The 19862-nt window shown below is 40.4% G+C and overlaps 1 protein-coding gene across 3 annotated transcripts in view; it reads right to left on the bottom strand.

The window, feature by feature from the left end:
* Positions 1–19862, bottom strand: part of DOK5 (docking protein 5) — a 43547-nt gene that overhangs the window by 15605 nt on the left and 8080 nt on the right. For all 3 annotated transcript variants that reach the window (XM_074157149.1, XM_074157147.1, XM_074157148.1), the window contains exon 2: positions 8079–8186. In XM_074157149.1, the coding sequence (XP_074013250.1) occupies positions 8079–8186 (108 nt within the window). The remainder of the gene's footprint in view (positions 1–8078; positions 8187–19862) is intronic.

The raw sequence follows: 19862 nt of genomic DNA on the forward strand, positions 1-19862 counted from the left end.
GGCCAGATGGGAGCAGATGTTCATAACACTGTTGGGAATGTGAGAAAGACAAGATTAAAACATTTGCTTTGTCTGTCTACACTAAAGGAGAGACGCTTCTGACCACCGCTTCTTTTATTATGACTCCAGCCTTGTACATCTTACCTTCACCACTCCTAGCATCCCTAAGACTACACTTTACTTCCCAAGTTCTCATGTTTTATTCTCATTAGGGCTGCTAATACTGCCCAATCTCCCGACATGAGCTCCTGCAGTATCTGTATCCCTGGCACAGAGTATCCATCACCCATTTCCTCTCATTTCTCTACTGCTAGAGGCATCCTGTACTTTCCAGTCCGCCCACTCCAATTTCCAGCTCAGCCCTACCCACCCAAAGGCTTCCAGCCTTGCACACTGTTGCTTTTATGTCACATCCACATTGCAGGTCTAGGACTGCATCATGTCTGAACCCAGCCATGGGGACTGAGATTTGCTCCTGCTAATATCTCAGAGTACCTATGGTCTCCCTCACGTCTAGGGCTTCACATCAGAAGCAGTTAGTCATTCCAACAAGATCTACCCAGCACAGAGTAGGAGAGAAGCCACAGACATGCCTTGCAACCAAGAATTTTCTTTCTTTAGGTCTCCCAGTCAAGAAAAGTTTCACGAAAAGCTGCATAGGAGCTCCTCCTCCATCCTATGGCCCAGCACGGTAATCTCACTTCTGCTCCCCCCCAAGGGAGGACAGAGACTTTATGATATAGTCACTTCAGTGGACTGTTAAGGAGTTGTGCAAAACTCAAGGTGTCCAGAAGTATGGTGGCTGGGTCACTTGACCTCATGACAGCATAACTCACAACTCCCACATTCCTCTTTAGAAACAACTAAATACTAAGAAAAAGCATGAATATAATGGTATCCTTGTTTTGGAGCTGAAAATAGCAATAGTTTTTTCCTTCTTATCATAAATTCCTCTCAAAATCCAGTTAGTTACTGCAGTAAAGTACTTCTTTTTAATCTCTAATGCAGAATAATATATTCCAATAGAGATTTTACAAGAATCAGCTCATGCTTGAGATCCCAAAGTTCATCCTTCTGAACAGAAAAATTTGTTTTCATTTCAATATGCCTTCTCCTACATTTGCTTTTTATTACTATACTCCATCTAAGCATACTGTGTTATAAGGAAGACAATACAGATTATCTAAGACATTATTTATCTCTTACCGGTTGCCTTCACAGTATTCACAGTGGTCTCTTTTGCTTTTCTGGAGTATCAATCAACAGTTAATTCACCTCTCTAAGAGAAAACTCAGAAGGCTCTGCTGCCATGAGTTTTTTCTCACTTTTACTCTTTGAATTCTCGCCCCCATCCCAGTGAGTGAGTGACTGTGCGGTCCCTCATTGCCAGCTGGGGTTAAATCACAGTACCTGTGTGAATGCAGACTGCCTGCACTGCAAAGCACAGCAGCCACGTACCAAAAACACACTCCAAGAGCCTTGGCTCACAGCCTGGTCAAATAAAATGGCAGGCGATTTCCCCCTTTGGGTGAAACCCTTTTTTTCACCCTTTGGGTGAAAAATATTGAAAAAATATTGAAATCAATAGTATTGTGTCATTAATTTTAATGATCATCAAATCCTTTGTAACTCGTGTTTTAGCTCTGAAACGGGGGGAGAAAAAGGGTATTTACATTTGGAGAAATGCTAGCTACAATATTTGGCAGCTCCTGGGTTATTTTGTGCTGCATTGACTGCTCAAGAGCTGTTGTATAATGGCATTTCACAGAGCACAGTCTGAAAGTCTTCACAGCATCTGAAGATTTCCTGATGGCATTTGCTTTTGTTGAGCTGCACAAGCTGATATCTAAGCATCTCCCTTTGACGGTTGACAGACAGGTACCCCCAGTTCTGACCTCTGACCCAGGTCCAAATGTCTACAGTAAAATCCACACACTCCAGTCTCTTCTCAGCTGGTTTCAGAGTAAGTTTTTCTCCAGTACCAGATCTAGCAGACACAGGGAGAATAACAGATGGACAAAATCTGGCACTCTGGAACTCTTTCTGAAGTCAGTGGCACAAGTGACAGCATGCAGAAGAGTCACTTGAATTCAGTCTTTCAGCTCATGCATGCCTTCTGGCCTGGATACCGCTTGTGGCACCTAATTTTTTATGTCTGGCAAAAAAAAATAAAATAAAAAAAAAAAATCACAGAACCATAGAACAGTAGGGGTTGGAAGTGACCTCTAGAGATCAAGTCAATATACTCAATAAGCAGCTGACGTCTTTTCCCTTTTGGGTCTGAGCCCCTGAAGCTGCCTTCACCTTTCAGAGGTTCCAAGGTATTCCAATGTGGCAATAGCCCCTTCTGGCGAGATCCAGTTTTAGCCAAGAAGCTACTCCTGGCTGCCAAGGCTCAATAGTGCACCTGCAATCCCGAGGGAGAAGCTGTCTAAAGATCACTTGCTATTTGACCTGCTGTGTCACCTGGCAAGGTGCTTCAAAATGCCATCATTATCCCAGGTGCCTAAATAGCCTTCCTGTTGCTCACCCTTATGCAACAGATGGTTCAAATTGTCTGGCACATACGCAGCGAGTTCTTACTGAAGAAGTGGCAGGCTGCTAACACCCCCCCTCTACCACGCTTTTGGAAAGGAGTCAGGAGCAGACACCAAACACCTGCAAATATTTGAGGCTGAAGTTTTCTTTTTTTTTTTTTTTTTTTTTCTCATTTTTAAATAACTCTCCTCCTGCCAGGCTCTTGCAAAACAGTGTTTCCATGGTTAGTTTAATTCATGTATATTTTATTTATCTGAGATTAATAAGTAATGTACATTTATAAACTTAATTCTAAAAGGTGGGTAAACCACAAATACCAGACCTAAGACAGTATTAAAAGAGAAATCACAAAAAGAATGATATTTTGTTAGGGGTTAAAGATCTCCCTTTGCACACTTCTCCCCTGCCCTTTACTTTCAAGCCTTCTTTATGTTAAGAAGACGATCCATATAATTGAAATGTATTTCATTAGTTTAAAAACTAAAATACTTGCAGAGCTGTGTGGTAAGAGAGTTCTGAACGAGGAACAGGGATTAATCATTCATTTCCCAATCAACAGTACAAGCAGACAGAGCTTCATCCTGACCAGATACACTATGGCAAAAGTTCTTCCATCTCTCCCATTCCCTCCAAAAACATGCTAAGCACACAGTTTACTAAAAATGATCTTTAGCATTCAAACAATTGCTTGAATTAGTACATAATTCTCAAATATGGGTAGCCTTTCAGAACACAACAAAAGGGAGTATATTTACTGTCTACACAACTGCCACATTCAATGGTTTTAAGTATCTTGTGTTTTAATCTTAATTAAGGAGTTTATGCTTCTGTCTTGGCTTCCTGAAGACTCGTCCCATGATGAGTACAGGTAGAACACTTCCAGGACGTGTCAGGGGAACATTTAATAGAAAATGCTGCTGCAATTTCAGCCCAGTCCTGCTTATAAGATTTGCCTATACTTGTCTGTTGTCCTAAGTATACATAACATACTAAAATTGTATACAGGTTTTGTATATATATATGTATGTTTTAAAAAAATTACAGCTATGCCTATATCTCCTTTCCTTCAGTGGGAGAAATCATCAGCTGCTGGTTTTCACTTGCTCACATACAGAATGGCACACACTGGCCGTGACGCCACTGCAGTCCAGCGCTGGCTTTTTCAAAGAAACTAAAGCCAGGAACAACTACCAGATTTAGAGGTTCAATCTTGACCATCCCTCTCAGGGGCTGCTCCTTCGCTCACAGGATCAGCAGAGCCAAGCACAAGGGATGTCCTTCCATATGGAAGGACACGTACCTGCCCCATGGGCTTGCTGTGAGCCTTGCTGCATGGTGTTATAGTGAAGACACCAAAATATCCTGACAAGTTACTTTAATTCTTTTAAAGCCTCAATCTAGACATTTCATTCATAGTAAGTGATAGTATTCATTAAAATAAATGTTTAACAGTCAGTTATTATCACAGTGGTCATACTTTAAACATTTAATTTGCTACCAATACAGTTTTGCATTAGCAAGCCTGGAAAACAATTACAAATTACACAATCCAATTTTCCAAATGGATTATTCCATAACTAGACAGAAAGACTGTTTAAATTACTTCTGCTGTTTCAAGGCAAGATTAATACAATCGGATTAAAACTTAGATCCCCTCGAGGAATCAGTGTATTCCTGACAGCACCATGCAATTAGTTGGTTTTGTATTGGAATATTAAGGATTCTTCTGGCACACTGCAAAGTCAAAAGTCACTTGGAGAAACAAGAATTTTTTCATTTCTCCAACGTTGTTTTGTTAAAGCATATGGTAATTTGTGGTTGATTATTTACATTTACCAAGTGAAAACTAGACAGCTACCTGAAAGGCAACTCTCCGCCTAGATTTTGTAGCCTGGATCCTAATTATTTTCTCTCCCTTGTGGGACGAAATGAATTAAGTGGGCAATTTGCTTTGTGTATGCAGATTTCCAGTTCACTTCATAAGCTACAGATGACTATTCTCCGATGACCTGTATTTTAGGACACTTTAACCTTTCCACGTTTAAAAAAAAATAGAACAAGATTAGAAAGAATTTAAAGGTCAATATTATACAAACAAAAAAGTACTTATTTCCTTTGTTGTTTTAAACTTTGAGCGGCAAGGATGTCAAAATCCAGCCCCTGGTGCAGGGCTGCAGGAGAGGACACATACATCACGCATTCAAATGCAAACAAATTGGACCCCCCCAATATGACAGAAACAGATTGAGACGTCCCAGAAACATTGCTTGTGACCAGAGCTCAGGGGGATGGAGGAGAGACTCTGACTAGATAAAGGTGCCAAGGAGATGTTGTACGGTCTCAGACCACAGCAGCCCAGCTTCAGTGACTGGTACCACCATGGTGCCATCAGAACAAATGCTCTGGACAGACTCTTTCCACCAATAAATTGAAGAAACGTTTGCACTTTAATTCATCACAGGGAAAAAAAAAAAAAAAAAAAAAAGGCAGCAACAAAATGAAACAATTTAACACTTCAGTGAAGGAGGCAGGTGCTATTGAAAAATTAGCTCCATTCATCATTTTTCTTTTTCTACCCTTTACGGTATTATGATGGATTAAACCTTTCCTGAGATTGATGGGGTGAGCGGGGGCTCCTCAGTTTTCTAGATTTGATGCTGCTTTCAACAGCATTTGAGAATCACTTCAGAACCCAGGTAGGAAGTTAAGGACCATATTTCTGAAACATTGGTAATCCATAAGTGAGGTTTTCCTCTTACAGTGTCATCTATCAGGCTGAACTGCGTTTGCCCTTAGATTCGTTAGCACAAGCTTTTGACACGGTGACACCTGACACATTAACAGGACTCACTGGGCTTCTCATTTGTAGGATTAACTTTATTGTCAGAGGCAGCGAGAAGCAGCTTTCTGCCCCGGAGTGACAGAATTAGAATAGTCACAGAAAAGCCTCTCTGCACCAACAAGCTGTTATTACAACCACTGCTCTTGCTGACCCAATGTACATCAAGACACCAGCAATGACTGTCCTAGACCGCTGGATTGATGTCTTGAGTGCCAAAGTCCCGCTAATATTATACATCAAAACCAGGTGGCAAGTTGTGCTAGTTGAAGACTCTGCCATATTAAATTGGTTTTTTTGGCTTTATTAATAATCAGCTAGGCTTTTTATAAGAACCAGTTCAACTATATAGCAGTATAGAGCAGCAGTGACATGTTTTCCTTTATCAACACCTCATATTTAATACTGTTAGAAGCTGCATCATTCACTACCTTAGAATTTCACACGTGTACAAAGCTTTTATAAAAAAGAAAATCATTTTTATCCACCTGTGCTCTTTGTAAGTTAACATAATTTAGCCAGAAAATGCTATTTAATGTTCATTAGCTTCCTTTCAGTAAAGTTCATTAAAAATAAACAGAACCCATCAACTTGCACAGCTTATGACTCTAGAACTAGAAGACAGCCTCATTTACCATTACAGTGAAAAAACAGGGACAGAACAGAGCCCCACTGCCAAACAGCAACAATGCATAAGTGACAACCTCCTGTCCTGAGCAATCACATTTAAACTGCTCTTTTGGGTTTGCCCAGCTTCATTTACAGAGTGGCAAGGAGGAGTGACAAACGTGGAGAACAAATGCTGATGGCAATGCTCCCAACGTGGCTCCCACAAACGGCAGTGAGATCACTCCCTGGTCATCCAGCCTGACTGCACCCCGCTGTAGGCAGCTCATCCCCAGTGTCCAGGCTGGCAGAGTGCTGGGAAGAGAGATCTCTCCACTTTATCCAGGGGGACTACAGGCTTTCCGGTAGAAACCTCAGCACTGTATCCTGTAATTTGTGTCTACACACCTGGGGCCCGAAGCAGAGAGATGTTTAGGGGAAGGGCTCAGAGCTTGGAGCTGGCAGTCTAGCTCAGCAGGTCCAAGACACCAAAAAAAAAAAAGAAACACTCACAGAAGCTCAGACTGATCTCGGGTATACTTAAGGTAAGACTCAGACCCCAAGACACCACTCTCCAGTTCCTGAAATGGAGACTTAAGATATAATCTATCCACTTGCTCCAGCTGGAACCAGTGCTTTCAGGAGCACACACTACATTCAAGTGACCTGCATTCGGGTTTGGTTTACTCCTCCAGAAGTGACCGATCGTGGAGTTTGACCACTGTTTATTCCTGTCAAATAAGATACCAGAGAAATCCAGATACTAAATTTATAGAAGAAGCAATAGTTTAACATTAAGGAACTGTTAATTATAGACTAAGCTTGACTTAAAGCTGAAAATCCCTCAAAGCCAGTGGGACTTTCTATGGTACTTTAGTCTGCAGATCCAGACGCAGGAAACTGCTGTTCAGTTACACACGTGACAAGTTAAGTGCTAACCTACAGATTTTCTTGAAAGAGGAGAAAAAATCCAACCTCATCTAGATTCCTCAAGGATTTCATATCCATTGCCTAATCTGAACTTCAAGTCAGCGTGTGCTGCTGATATATTGCATTAATACAGTGGAAGAAATACAGATTTGCATCAATAATTGACAGAGTCATACTAATATAAATGCAACATTTCACACAAAGCTGGATATTATCTCATACACACTGTGCAACCCTCACACACATCAAATGAAAAAAAACCCCACACTTCTCATTAGTTCTGAAAGTTGCTTTATATAAATTTGAATGAACTATTTCTGGGCATGACTTAATACAAATAGCCACAGGTTTTATGACCAATGAATTACAAACTACATGGCACGTAGACAGACAAGTCTGAATTCAGACTCAGTATTCCCTCAAGATTTCCTCCTAAATATATGTCAAAGTGAGTAAGGGCAGATCAGCCTCAAGCTCAGCCGTGCTCGCCGAGTCCTAGGAATTTATGCACATAATTCCTAATCTTCTAATATATTAAGCTTTTGCCAACAATGATTATAAATTAAAGGGTTTCTTATTTTCATCTCCATGCCCAGGAGAATTACACATGTAAATTCTCAGATGAATATGAAATGTGCACATAACTCCAGAGAGGTGATTAGAGGAAAAAACTTCATTCTTTTAATACTGGTGAGTTTAGCAAAGGTTTTCACATCACCGTTGCAGAAAAAAAATGCATGTTGTCCATCATATCTGCAGCTGTCTACTGTACCCCACAGGTGTAAAATCCCAGTGAAATGGGAACCTTTCAGCTTTTGCGATTCACATGTTACCTTAGATGTTTGCTACTGTAATTATGAAGAGTAGTAGTCATTGCAAAGTGTTTCAGCTCTGATTTTAAAGGCCTGAGGAGAAGAAAGGAAATCTTCTCTAAAAATAAAGTCATTTCCCATTAGCTTAGCAAGACATTTGCTACAAAGCAGAAAATAGAACACTTACTCTGCGCCTCTATTTTACTGCATGAAGGAACATGTAAGTGAGTTTAGGACCTTGATAGTAGAAAAAGTTCCAATTTTTGGGCCAATTAATACACAACAACTTCAGATCTTTTTCTGGATTGTACATAGAAGCAAGTTCGAGAAACAACCATGTGACCATGTCTTACCTTGTGATAGCATCTAAAGTAAGCAGCTCGTTCATCTGAGAATTTCTCCAGTCTCTTTGGCCCTTTGCTTGAAGCTTTTTTGAATACTAACCAACATCTCTGGTAAATCTAGAAACACAAGAGAATAAACTTGGCATCTCCAATGACTTGAATATCACTAATATTTGCATAGAAGTTAAACTCATAAATCAGCTGTTGCTCTGGAGCTACAATTAATGGCTCTCCGTAGCTTAGATAAAAAAATCAAGTTAATGGATAGTTGGCATCCTATTTCTTTTGAATTATGATACAACCAGAAATTCTTATGAAGACAGTGCATGCTTGCATGAGACGTGCTAGGAAGGAAGCTGTAATTATGCTTGCAAACGTAGGGCTTTCTAGGAAACAGCTTTTTTAAAATAAATTGACACCCTTCTCCACATGGATTTGTTAGTGGTTCCCATCTTGCGTGCTTAAGACAGACATGAAGAAACTTTGAGCAAAACAAGTAGGAGATAAAACTTCAAGTGTATGTTCTATGTACTATGTATAAGTTAGGATACATGTATCTATATTGTACTATGTATAAGTTAGGATACATAAGAGAGAAGGAATCGAATTACTGGGTAATGGAAAAGGCAGATCTTTTAACAGTAGAACCCAGGACCATTCTGACAACTGGTGTTTTGCTTTCAAGGTCCAGTTGAATTTAAATTCAAGTCACTTGGAGCAGACTCTTGTCTATGCAGAGTGGTTGAAAAAACACCTTTCCATCTGCATCATTAAGCCACTTCATCTCACAATATTCTGCCCCCATTTCTTGCAATCTTCCCAACTATTCTTTAACTGTGGTGCACTTTCTACCATCCTCTTTCATACAAAAGCATAGCTCTCAGCTTAAATAACATACTGGTTGTATAAAAGGAAAGCATTGCAAGTCTTGCCAACTGTTCACAGCCTACATTTAATCAGTAATTCCAAAGTAACACCTGGTAAGTCAGAAATAAAACAAAACTGCCACTAAAATAAGTGTGATTTCAGAGAAAAAAAAAAAAAAATCTGATCAGCCATTATCAAGTAGTTCACAGCTCTGGCAGAGCTCCAGCACAGCACAAATTCACTGGAGGGATCAGTGAGGAGACCCATCAAAACATGTCACTGCCTCCAGCTAAGCCAGCACCCAACAGGTAACCAGCACAGAAGGCAACTCCATCCTCTGAACCCCTGATGGGTTTCTAAACAATGTATTCAGCACAAAAAAAAATTATGTCCATGACATATAACTTTATTTCTGTGCCCAAAAATGACTGTTGGTTGACTAGCTGTGCTTCTTTCACCAACTTTTAGCTGTTTCTATAGAGATGTTCAGGGAACCGGATTATTCCTCCCCAGTTTTATAATTCTGCCTCACATGTGGACACTCCTACTCCTGGCCCACTTGGCTGCAGAAGCATTTAGCATATGGACAGGCTGCTCTGATGCCAGGCACCAGCTGAACCCATCAAGATTTTCTTCCAATTTTCCAGCTTATTGGCCATTCAACCTGTTCTGTTTAGTGCAAGGGTTTGAATTAAATTGTTCCAGAATGACTAGACACTGACCAAAATGAGGGCTTGCCACCAAAAAAGCAATTCAAATATGCACCCACTTATACTGGAAGAGACTTTCTACTTTTGCCTTCTAAAAATCTTGTTTGCTGGGTCCAGATAACTTCATCACACCTGACAAGAACAACTCTCCAAAACCCCACCCAAAAGAGACTCTCAAAAGTTTGATTATTCAATCCTTTCGCTTTTCAAAAACCTAGTTTTATCTTAGCAATCAGAAGCCCATATAAGAGAACAGAATTCTTTAGTAATCCATTTGCCATTGAACAACACACACAAGAAGACAACAACTACCACATGATGATGTCCTCCTCAGACTATTTGCACTCAGAAACACCTCTCTGGGTCAGCAACCTACTCAGCTCTCTCCTCTTATGGAATCTCTAGGCAGAGAGATTCTACAGTAGTAGTTTAAAGTAGAATAAAGTATTTTGTTTTAATTAGAGACAATGAATATTTTTTTGCCTGATTATACAGTTTGGAATCCCATTAATGCTGGTGATCTGATGGTCAACTCCTCTCTGCTGAGCTTACATAAATGAAGATACGTCCCCTCACTTGAAACCTGCTAAGCACCTTAAAAATTAGGTAATGGAGCCATCAAGAATGGGTACTACTATCACAGTCACACTTCTATGCTCCCATGACATATATCTCATGGGTGAGCATCCAGCACCATCTTAACTGAGCATAAACCCTGATACCCTAAATCTCTAGCAATAAAAAAAGGGGTTGGACTAGATGACCTTTAAAGGTCCATTCCAACCCAAACTATTCTACAATTCTATGAATAACCAATTTGGCAGCATCTGCCTAGAAGCACTGAAAGCCCTTCAACACAGTCAGGAGAGATGACGTGCCCAAGACAGAGAGCTAATCACAGACCCTGTTAGGAGCTACAATACAGAGCAAGTAATTAGTCTTTGACGCCATCACGATCTAGTACGTGTTTGAGAATTTTCAGTATTTCTTCAAGTTGAAGACTGCACGTGAACTGTTTACATTGCTACAGCCGTTTTGACAGAAGCAACAAGAACCAGCCCCAAATGCTCTTAGGTGCCTATTCTGTCATGAACACTTAGCTCACTTACCCCTCAGATCAACATTTTCACTATTACTCCATGAATAGGAATTAGTTGAAAGTACTGCAGTAATTACTTCCACTCCAAACACTTGGGCTGACAGTGATTAGATAATCCAAACAGCAAATCAGGATCTGATGTGCTGAGAGAGAACAGTAATAGCTGTCATTTGCATTAACACCTAAAACTTACAAAGCTCTCCCTGTGAGATCTCCTGAGAAAGCCTAACCCAAAATTTAATTCGAGTATCAAAAATTAACATCTACTTCTTACGGTCTCTCCTGAAAATCTCCACTTCTAACAGCCCACTGAGCAGGTAACAACATAAAACTCCAGGGAAATAATGTGACTATTTACGATGTGGATCATCCAGAACTCAGATAGGTGATCCAATATGCATGTCCAAGGTCACATCAAAACAGTTCTATTTTTGGCTGTAAAGATCAGCTGATATAAATCATTAGCACAACTGAAGTCTAAGGAGTGACTTCAAAGGAATGATGCAATCTGAGTATTTGGATTCCTGCTGTCAGTGCTGTGCCTTAGGAACCAGGCAGGATTGCTCAGCCATCCCCATGCTACTTCTGATGCTGGAAATACACTGTGAAGCAAAGGAGCTATTAATCTCAGCTGGAACTGGTCAGCATCTGGCTGAGTAAAGTGGAAAAATTTCTTTTGACTTTCCTGGGTTTCACGGTTCAGTTCTGGTTTGAGAATACTCTCATGCAGAGAGGGAAACTGAAACCAGGGGCTTGCTGTCCTACGTGGTGACCTAAAGCCCTGGTTGGTCCTGGAAATGGGTGTGGGTAGGGAGACCTGTCAATCTTCACCACCTCCCAGCTGATCAGAAAGGCAAGATAACTAAGAGTTAGTTTTTTGAGTGCCTAAAATGTCGTTCTTTATACACGAAGCACAAACAAAGAAACAAATATCTGAATTTAGAAACTAAAATTTGCATTTTAGTCCAAAGCAAGTTTACCCAACCCCTCAATACCTCTGTTCACCAACTGATCTAAAAAAGTATCTAGAAATAGCCAAATATTTAGAAATTGGAGGAGGGAGGCCATTTTTCAAATCTTGGGGCAGTAAATTTAAAACCAGCTGTTTTTTTAAAAACTAAGATATGTCACTTCCACTACACTATGGCAAAACATGCCTATTTTACTTCAGGACCAATCCCACCCCATATTCACTTGTTATTTAAGAGGGAGATAGAGGTCAGAGACAGTAGCACAAGTTCACAAAGGAGAAATTTGCCAGATGAGACTAAGTGAACCTTCAGGGAAAGCTGCTCTGCTTTATTCCTTCATTGTGTTTTTCTGCCCTCTGTCCTAAAACAAAGAATTCCAATGAGCTGCACTTACAGGGACAATGAACTTCTGTCAAATAAACATAAACTTTGCTTTTTTAAAAGCTGTAGCTTGGGATGATTACCAGAAAGCCTGGGCTATTGCCAGGAACTTGCAGTTTGTGACTGACAACCTCTAGAAACAGATAATCTAGTAAAGGCACAGCACAATAGCACAAGTAATTTCTCACAGTATGTTCTGTAGTATTTTGTAGGGAAAAAAAAGCTGCCACTTTATCCAAGACTGCTGGAGAGCTCACCCACTGAAGTAGCTCAGTTGCATAGGGAAAGCTGTTTGAGTGGTTTTGCCGAACTTTTCCCGGAATCTCCAGTGGACTGGAGTTCCAGATACAAGGCCCTTTCCAACAGGGGGCTGCCCACACAGCCAGCTAGTGCTAAGTGTTTGGATCTTAATTCCTGTATTTAAAAATTTTAAAAATGCATTAATATGTCGCTGCTGACTCAAAAGGTGATAAAGAACCCTGAAATAGAATTCCCAATAAGGTGGAAATTTGTGAGGAGACTGGATCTAGAATTTTGCTTTGCATCTAGAAAAATGAAATATTGCCAATAAAGGCAGATTGCAGCTCATTTATTTAATTATATTCACTCCTCAGACATGTCTGAAGCAGAAGGTCTTCATTACAAAGCTGTTTCTTTGTGAAAAAGCAGAGGAATGCTTTCTAGTAAAGAGGTCTAGGTATCAGCAAGTATGATGATGCCTTATGTATCATGTTGAATGGGACTGTGTGGCTCTAGTGAAGACCCCGCAACCTTTCCACAACTTCACAAAATGCAAGTACTTGATTTAAATGTATTTCTTCCATAAGGTTATGACTTGTCCCTACTTTTCCAACCCAGCTTTGTCCCTTGCCCACTTCATCCCCATAGTGGCAGTTGTGTTCAGCTCTATTTCATTCTGAAAAAAATACAATGTAAGCATAAAACAACTAGAAGTAGATGGATTACTAGAAAGAATGACATAGCTGTAAAGATATTTAACTTGTACTGAAATGTGTTTAGCGTGACTTAAATGGTGCATAGAAAAACGTAGACTGGTTCACTGGCTTTGTAAAATAAGCAGCAAAGCTGTCCATGTGTTGCCTGTGAAGATATCACTGCACTTGGCAACAAGACAATTGCACTTTCCCAGAATACCCATTCAATGCGAGTGTGTTATGAGTAAGCGATATTGCATTATTCATTGTGATCAGGTTATAATGACTACATAAATCAAAGTTGGTTTACATCAAGCTATCTTCTTCTCCGGGGGACTAAAGAAAATGATCTAGATTTCTCCTTCCCCCGAGAAACACATTTGTGGAGACGTAAACCTCACTCCTTCCTCTCATTTAGTGTATATCTTCAGAAACAATATTTTATACTAAGAAGTCATCCACAGCTGCTAATAGGGAATGAAGCTGTAATCTTCTTTCTGTGCCTGTTCAGAATGCACAATATTGCTCAGTACTGCAAAGTTTTTTCATCAAGTTACAAAATCCAGCTTTGGCACTGGCCAGAATTTGCTATAAGACCAGTGCACAGCAAAATGCTTGGCAGACCTTTATGAATCTATACACTTTCTTTTACTTATTAATGCAAGTCACAAAAAATGCCTACTGCTCTAAAATATGAGGTGTTTTAATAAGTCTTTCCTCTTCAAGAGGAAGACTTCTTCTACCCCTTCCCTCCCAACTGGGATTGCATCAACCAGAAGTGGGATTTTTGTTAATGGTTCAGGCTCAGAACTCAGTCATTCCTCCAGCCTTAGTTTAAAACGCCAAACAGCTGGATGAGAGCCTACAGATGCCTTCTCACTTGGCACTCTAGTTAGAAGGCAACTTTGTTCTAAATCTTGGGGTTTTTTTTGGTCCTCCATGATTACATGGGATTCATTCCACAGACAAGATTTACTTACTGCCAAAACATCCTCAGCAACTGGAAGCCTGTATGCTGTGCTCTAGGGTACATTGTCCGAGCCATGGTAGGGTGGTGAGGAGCATAAGCTGAGCACAGGCAGTAAAACAGCTCACCCAAGATTACCTAACAATTTAGTAATGAATCCTTTGTTTAATTTTGTGTCTATACTACGCTCTGTGACAACGGACATTGACAGGGAAACACAAGCAGCATTTTACAGGTTTTGCTTGTAACTGGTATCTATTAGTTATTGGTTCAGACAAAGGGGAAAAAATGCTCAACAAAAATGCTGCTGCCGGCACAGGTCACCTCTGGCAGATGTCAAGATGGAATGGGCTCATTCGAAAGACAAGAAGGGATTTGCTGATGCATTCCAGCCTGGTAGAAGATTATTTTCTTTAAAAAATGTTAAAGGGACACCAGGAGCTTATGAGAGCCCTTTACAGTGAATCACTGCAACTGTCAATAAAGTAGTTTAAAAGCAATGTACCCCTTCAAACTGTTGATGCCCTCAGCAGCTGGAAGTCTAGTGTTCAGAGGCATCTTAATTCCAGATCCTGGCCAGATGATGACACACATTACCAGTGAAATCTCTCTGACATACAATCTTCTGAGGGCTTTGAAAGGACACTATGGTTCAGTCCAGACAGAGCAGAGGTGCCACAAGACTTGGGGTGACACCTAAAACAGCATTTGAGACCTCAAGGGGCAGGCAAAGGGCTCCAGGAATGCAGGACACCCAGGAGGTTGGCAACTGGAACAGAACAGTGATAGCTGCTAATGCACAATGTCATTAAGAAGACAGGGCTAGGAGTTAGGACTTGCTTATCCCACACGGGTACCATAAGCATTCTGCAAAGGAGCCCCTTCTTTCCCTTCTCTAATCAGTGTATGGTGCCTTACATGCAACTCACAGGAGACTTGTTGATAAACTAATGTGTAAATTAACTATACTGCATAATAAACTACACAGGAGACTTAAGTGATAAGCAGTCATGCTCTTTGATATGATGGAGTGCAATATAGAACTTGACTCCATTTTTTAGTTTCTCTAATGACTGTCTAGAATTTCAGGATTTCAGACATTAAAAGCAAAACTTCAACTTCCAGTCTACTCTCCCTGCAAAAATGATGTATTGGATGCAATATCATTAGAAAGAGAGCATTACCTGAAATATCCTTCCACTTTCAGGCCCTTTATGGGCTTAAAGACTTAAAAATATGGGGCTGCTGGTTTTTTGGGTGTTAGTTTTTTTTTTAAATGTCATACACTGAAAAGGTTATAATTCTGGGCTGTGTAAGGCCATTAGAGGAGAGTGCCTCCAAGTGCCAAAAAGCACTTACAGCAGAAACCCTCTCGTGCTAGCGACAGTTTAAAAAAAAAAAAAAAAAAAAAAAAAAAAAAAAAAAAGGCAGAGTGGAGCTAAGTATCTGATTTGGTTCCTTGAACATCTGCTAAGCTTTATATATGGGCACAGTTAATTCTAGGCATGAAACTGAATAGGAGAAAATCAGCCTAGGACCCTAACTACTAAAGAAAGAAAAAATAGTAAAGGCTTCAAGGCAGACTAAAAACTGACTCTGTGCAGCCAGCTCATGCTGAGCTCTACAGAGTGCAGTTGGATCTGCTGTCCTGCTGGGTCAGGCCATTAGTGCGGTCCAGTGAATTAACATAATTTAGTACTGTGTTAGAATTAGGTAACTGCTGAATAACTTAATATGACTGTGATGAATTATGGTTTGGAATTATTCATTTTTGTCACTAAGTATCTGACTTGGTTACTTTAATTACATGGGCTATAGGGGGAAAATGGCATTGATACAGCTCATTACCAGTTCATGGAGCTCACTAATTAGTACATCAGATGCAAAGAGGCTACAGAGCACACATGTGCTAACCCTCAGTAACAGCCACTCATAGCTCTAACAAGAACACAAGCTCACCTGCTAAAGCCATGGGGGGGGATGCTCTCCTGAACTCTGCTGTCAGGAGGCACAGATGGGACTTACTCCATGGTTGGAGATGAGCTGTACTTGTTCACAGACTCCCAGCAACAGCTCCCCAGAGCATACAACCACTTGTAAGATTTGTATTTCAGAGTTGGACTTGTAAATTTAAGACTACACCTAGTAAGAGTGAAAAAAAAAGGGCAGACAGTGCACATGAATTAGGCCTTTATCTCAGTAAATTCTTCAGCAGTAAGCTGCCAGCATCCACAGCCAGACATGGGAGAAGTGTTATACTTTCTCAATCTTCAGTGCACAACTTGAACAATTCAGCTGTACCTGTTGCCACTTGCCCACCTGTTAAATTCAGTTAATGATGCTTGCTATGTGCTGCTTGGAGAGCCAAGGATGACAAATGCCCTGCAAGCCCGTAACTAACAGATGGGTATAACTGCACAGTTCTGGCCTGCTGTCATTCTTTGCCATTCACCAATTAATTTAACTGCAAGCTTCAGAAAGCATCACAGGTTTCCTGTAACAAATACATTACCACCCATCCCTACAGACAGCCTCCAGACACCTCAAGTCAGTCTCAAGGTTAGTCCATCATACTGTCCCAACACAAGGTAAACTTATCTTATTCCTTCCACATTTTTCTTTCAGCCCTGACATCAAAGCCATCAGTCACAGGTCATTCTCCCAGCCCCTCTGGAGCTTGGATCACTTTTAAAATCAAAGTGAATCTGCATGAAAGAACAAATAATGCTACCAGGTGAGTCACCGCAAGCTGGACTTCACCAAAACATAGTGCTTTGTTAAGAGTGACAGAATTACAGCCCATTAAATCATAGTAACAAGCACTTCGTCATTGCCTTACAGGACTGCAGCAAATAATTGAAGTCCTCTGCCTAGGCTGCTGTTCAGACCTGCTACAGGGAGAAGTCCATGGCAGTCAAAGTGCATTCCCCTTTTCAAGCACTTTGCTGCATTGGCTTCAGAAGCATAACCTTCACTCTATCTTGAATTACTGAAGGCACGTGCACAAAAGGATCCACATCCTAGAAGAGAGCCCACAGCGCCTGTGATCGGCAGATGGACCCCATCCCTGGCATAAACCAATGGTCCTGCAAGAACTGCACTGCTCTCCAGAACTTTTAAAGCTACCAACCAGATGAATATGTCACCAGTTTGTCCAATACTTTAAAAACAAAATTAAGTCAGTTTTCTAGTAAAGGTGCAACTGATACTGGGAGGAGGGTTTTCTCTGTTTATTGGCTTTTCTTTTTCCCTTTTGTTTCAGCTTGCGTTAAAGAAACACAGATTAAAATGAGGGTTCCAGAGCCAATATTTCCCTGGTAGACTTCAGCTTTCCACTGGCTCTTGCAGTTGCCCAGGCTAATCTATACATTAGTTCAAATGGACAAACCCAACTTCTATTAATTTCTCGTGTCCCAGCTGTGTAGTACTAATTAAAGAGTTCAAGAGTTCATTCACATTTAGGTAGACTCCTCAAGAAAGTCTGAGTGCTGCATAAAAAATGTCTATGAAAGCTTAGCAGAATACTGTCTTAATTTGCACTACTTCATTTAACAGAAAATAGCCACTTGTATTTTACCATAAGCACTGTGCCAAGAGTACGCCACTCAATAGCATGCAGTTAATTCAGTACAATCAGCTCACATCCATCTTCACTGGTGTGGAGATATTAGAGACAGCATTAAGAGGAATTTTCCCTTTGCCGACCATAGGGCACTGATAGTTCCCCAGATAAACATTATACTTGGTAAGTAAAGGGACAACTTAATCTCCTACGTTAATGTTACTGAGGAGAAATACCACTGATTTTACTGTATTGATATTTTGAATTGAAACTAGTTACATTATTTTCAGTAAAGGGGAAAAAAAAGAACACTATTCATTCCAATAGCCTGAACTTTCACTGGTTTTCTGACAGCACTTGATGAAGTCAGACAAGAAGATAATAGGAACAGTCCATCAACTTCCATGGTATACCTAAAACTACAGAAACATCAAATTAAGATGTCAGTCTCAGGTGCAGATCTTACATCTGTTACTTTCTTTCAAGTGTTTCCACAAACACTGCAAAATGTTAATTTATCACTGATCTAACTCCAGGGCAATGCCCATATACACCAGCAGGAGAATTACCTTTGCGCTGTGTAGTGAATTGATGATGAAAAGGCATCAAAATCACAGAAGACTAAATTTCACTGGTTTATAATTGGGTTTATAAACCAAATTTCACCGGTTTATAATTTTTCTTTCACTGCCTTTACAATCATTCTTGGCATACCCTTTTGTATGCAGAGTGGTCATCTCCAGAAACTGCACAGACCTTTGTCTAACCCAGGAAGAGCAAATAGTGAAAACACAGAACTGGGACCCACAACTGGCGGAAGATGAGGGAAGTGTTTGAGATAAAAACAGAAGAAAAATGGTGTTTTGGTCAGGTTTGGATTAGACTTGTTAAAATGAAAACTCCATCTTTAGAACAAGACAGCAAATGGGTAATAACCACTTGCTTACTAGTTATATCAGTTTATGAAGAGAGGCAAATTTGTATTTTCATTGTTTTACTTCACAAACTAAGCCCACCTTCCCAAGAACATGGAAGGTAATTTACCAGAAAACATATGCTGGAAAGCACAAGAAAAGCTGTTCCTGCTCCTAACAAGGGCCACCATCAAAAAAGGAATTTCATACTCCAAATCGTGATCTGCACAATCTCCCATCTTCTGCCACTTGGAGAAAAACTGGAACAGTTCTTAGGCTTGGTTTTGGGGATTTTGGTGGGGTTTTCTTGGAACCAAATTAGGCACTCTTTTGCTTCTCTGCACACAATCCTGAAGATTGGATTTGCCTATTTTTAAGACACACAAACCTCCAGATTTCCCAGCTCAGTTTAGAATCATAGCTTGGGCCATGAGTGATATCCAAAACAAACTCAGATGCTGCCCCAAAATGAACCTCAGATATGAAAAGTGGCATCCCCCAAAGGGGACTTGCTCATGGGCTGATAGACCCAATGCCAGCAGTCAGATGGATTAGGTCTTGAATGACATTTACTGGTGTTCCTGCCCTTATCAGCTCAAGGATAAAAGCTCAAACTTTCTAAGCAATGTGCCAGATCCTATTCCTGCTGCCACTGACAAGTTCCAAGCAGTAAGAAACCTTAATATCTGAGACTGTGTTCCAACACTTTATTTAACGGTTTCCTAAAAACGTGAACATCCAATGGGCTTAATATCTTGCAGGTTGAAGTTGGTACATAAGAAATCTGTTCAGTTCTTCTCTGTCTCATTGCTTTCAGACTGAAAGGAGCTGTATAGGTGAACACAAGAGTTTTATTAATAAAGCTGCTTCAAATGTAGATATAGGCAGACAACTTTTCCTTCTCCTTGCTCCACCACCCCTCCCCTTACCCCCCAAACCTTATATCATTCTTGTTTCCAGTTTTCACAGCTCATACTCTAAAATCCCCATATTAAGCTTCTGGCACGCTTATTCAAGCGCCAATCTCTTTAACCATATGGTTCTGGTCCTGCAGATTGTCTCTCCCCCATTTTACCTCTCCTCCCACAGGGTTTCACAGAAACGGTGCTATGCAAAACTTGTAAAAGTACATGTCATTTTAAACGTTCAACACCAATCTTCTCAATGAAGTTTCTACAGAAGTCAGTTTAATTAAAATTGAGACCAGAAAACCCTGAAAGCTTCATCTCTTTTCAGCTTTTGACAATCAAAAATTTCCTCTGAAGTTAAAAAAATAATGCTGAAGTGGACAAGTCCAAAACTTTATACAAAAGCTTCTCCAATCGTCTAAGCATGAAACAGAAGTTTTCCCATCTAGTCCTAAAACAAGTGTGTGCAGTGTTAATGT

This window comes from Numenius arquata, chromosome 12 (genome assembly GCF_964106895.1).
Source record: "Numenius arquata chromosome 12, bNumArq3.hap1.1, whole genome shotgun sequence".
NCBI classification, from domain to species: Eukaryota; Metazoa; Chordata; class Aves; order Charadriiformes; family Scolopacidae; genus Numenius; species Numenius arquata.